This window comes from Populus euphratica, unplaced genomic scaffold (assembly GCF_000495115.2).
Source record: "Populus euphratica unplaced genomic scaffold, PopEup_1.0 scaffold1453.1, whole genome shotgun sequence".
Lineage (NCBI taxonomy): Eukaryota > Viridiplantae > Streptophyta > Magnoliopsida > Malpighiales > Salicaceae > Populus > Populus euphratica.
Window position 1 is genome coordinate 12,560 of NW_011501320.1, and position 2,194 is coordinate 14,753.

The following is a 2,194-nucleotide window of genomic DNA, read 5'->3' on the forward strand; positions in this document are numbered from 1 at the left end:
GCATGATTGTTTGCTCGATAGTGGTTGATATGCCGAACTGATATTACTCAGGGCCTCTATCTTCACACTGCTTGTAAACCTCATATCAACCTTTTGAGGGTGATCACTGAGTATGCGAAAGACCTTTGAGACTAGATAGCAAAATTAACCTGAAACATTTAATGATTAAAACCTATCTTTAGGTTGATCCCTGCATAACTTTACTGAGATAAAGCTTAAACGTGTAAGCATCATTATTACAAGGCTTTTGGGTGACATAATGACTGTTATTCCTAAGACAACAATTATTGAGCATGGACTCAAGTTTGAATTCTTGCAAATGACCGAGGGAGACTGCTTTAGACTGGATGTCGGTGAGATACCGTTACTCAAAGATATTAGATGTTTAGTGAAAGACACCAAGAATGTGGCTGAAAGCTCAAATGACCAAAAGCTAAACAGATCTCCTCTCGGCATTGCAATGAATATCGAATTCAAATCTGACCACACATTTAAAAAATACCGATCATTATGTCACCCTCCAAAAGGCAAATCCATATCCAATATGTTGTATTCATCTTCATGCATGTTTGAACATACAATTATGACCTGTCATAATATTGCACTCCAGGTGAAATATAGGTCCCCCATCGAAACACGCTTATAACACTTGATTGTGAAAAAAAACAAATGGAAAACGAAGAAAAAGCCTAGTTGGAAGCCCAACACCGAAAAGAGACGGAAAGTCTTAGAGAAGAAGTCACAAAGCTTACTAGCCTACTTGAATAGGCCTGAAGATCTAAACCAGAAGAAGCAAAATCTACAGCTCAACTTAAACCTATGCTCGGAAATCCACAGAATCTGGGGGCAAATGAGGTGTCTCAATAGGCTATGTATTTCCAATTTGCTCAACCAGTATATCCCATAAGAATGTCATCTATCATTGACCTTACAATAAAGCAATCTAAAAAAAACAAGGTAGTGAAAGAAGATGAACTAAACAAATTCATTGCCTTAGAACAAAGAAGGAGGGCATTTGAGGGAATTCACCTATATTATCCTATAAAGGCTGCTGAGATGTGTTTGGTGCCTAACGTTGTCATTCCTAAAAAGTTTAGAGTGCCAGAATTTATCAAATATACGGGAACTCAATGCTATATAACTCATCTCAAAGCATACTGCAACAAAATGGTTGAAGTAGTTGATGATGAGAAACTGTTGATTCATTTCTTTCAAGACAGCTTGAGTGACATTTCCCTCACTTGGTATATGCGATTGGACAATACCAAGGTTAAAAAATGGAAGGATTTAGTGGATGCCTTTATGAGGCAATATAAGTTCAATATAGACGTGGGCCCTGATCGGTTAAGCTTGCAAGCTATGGAGAAGGACAACAAGGATTCCATAAGGGAATACGCTCGAATATGGAGTGAGGTAGCTGCACAAGTTAATCCTTCCATGTTGGAAAAAGAGATGATCGCTTTATTTTCCAACACCTTTAAAGCTTCGTACTTTGAATACTTGGTTAGAAGCTCTGTGCAACATTTCTCTGACCTGGTTGTTATAGCTGAGGGAATTGAACAAGCCATTGGATTAGGTAAAATTGCTTATCCAACTGAAAAAGAACGGTTTCACTGAAAAAGAAAAAGACATTAAAGGGGGTTGCCGAGGCACTTACTGTTCTTACATATGGCCTCAACTAATTGTTGAAAAGATGCCCTTGTCGAGAAGAATAAATGATTGAAAGATTCTAGAAATTCCAATCAATGATCGCTAAATGTTTAGCCCCTTTATATGTTATCATGCTAGTGTTCATAGCCCAAGATGTTGACATAAGTTCTTTGTTGTTAAACTTCTTTTCCAAAGTTTCAATGAAATAATGAGTTTGTCATTCAATCATGTTTATGACTAAGCATTATTCATTTTCTTGAGAGAGTTTTCTTGTAAAGACTCACAAACACATTTTTGAAGCCTTGCACAATCTCATAGATTCAATTCATTATTCTTACCAAAATCAATTTCCCTATTAGAGTTTTGAAAAATTGATCTAGCATTTTGATTTCGAAAAGTAATTTTATGTTTATTCAAAAATGATATTTTTGACATTCTGCTTTTAGAATGACAAGTGAATGAAGCAACTCCATCATTGAGGTGACTAAATTATAAACAAAAAAAAAATGAATAAACACCTTTACCCCATTACTCTTGAATCATG

At 36.0% G+C, this 2,194-nt stretch overlaps 1 protein-coding gene across 1 annotated transcript; it reads left to right on the plus strand.

Annotated features, from left to right (window-relative positions):
- Positions 1-909: 909 nt before the first annotated feature.
- LOC105117661 (uncharacterized) lies at positions 910-1,617 on the plus strand. The gene has a single exon (XM_011015398.1). The coding sequence runs from the start codon at positions 910-912 to the stop codon at positions 1,615-1,617; it is 708 nt and encodes a 235-aa protein (XP_011013700.1).
- Positions 1,618-2,194: the final 577 nt, after the last annotated feature.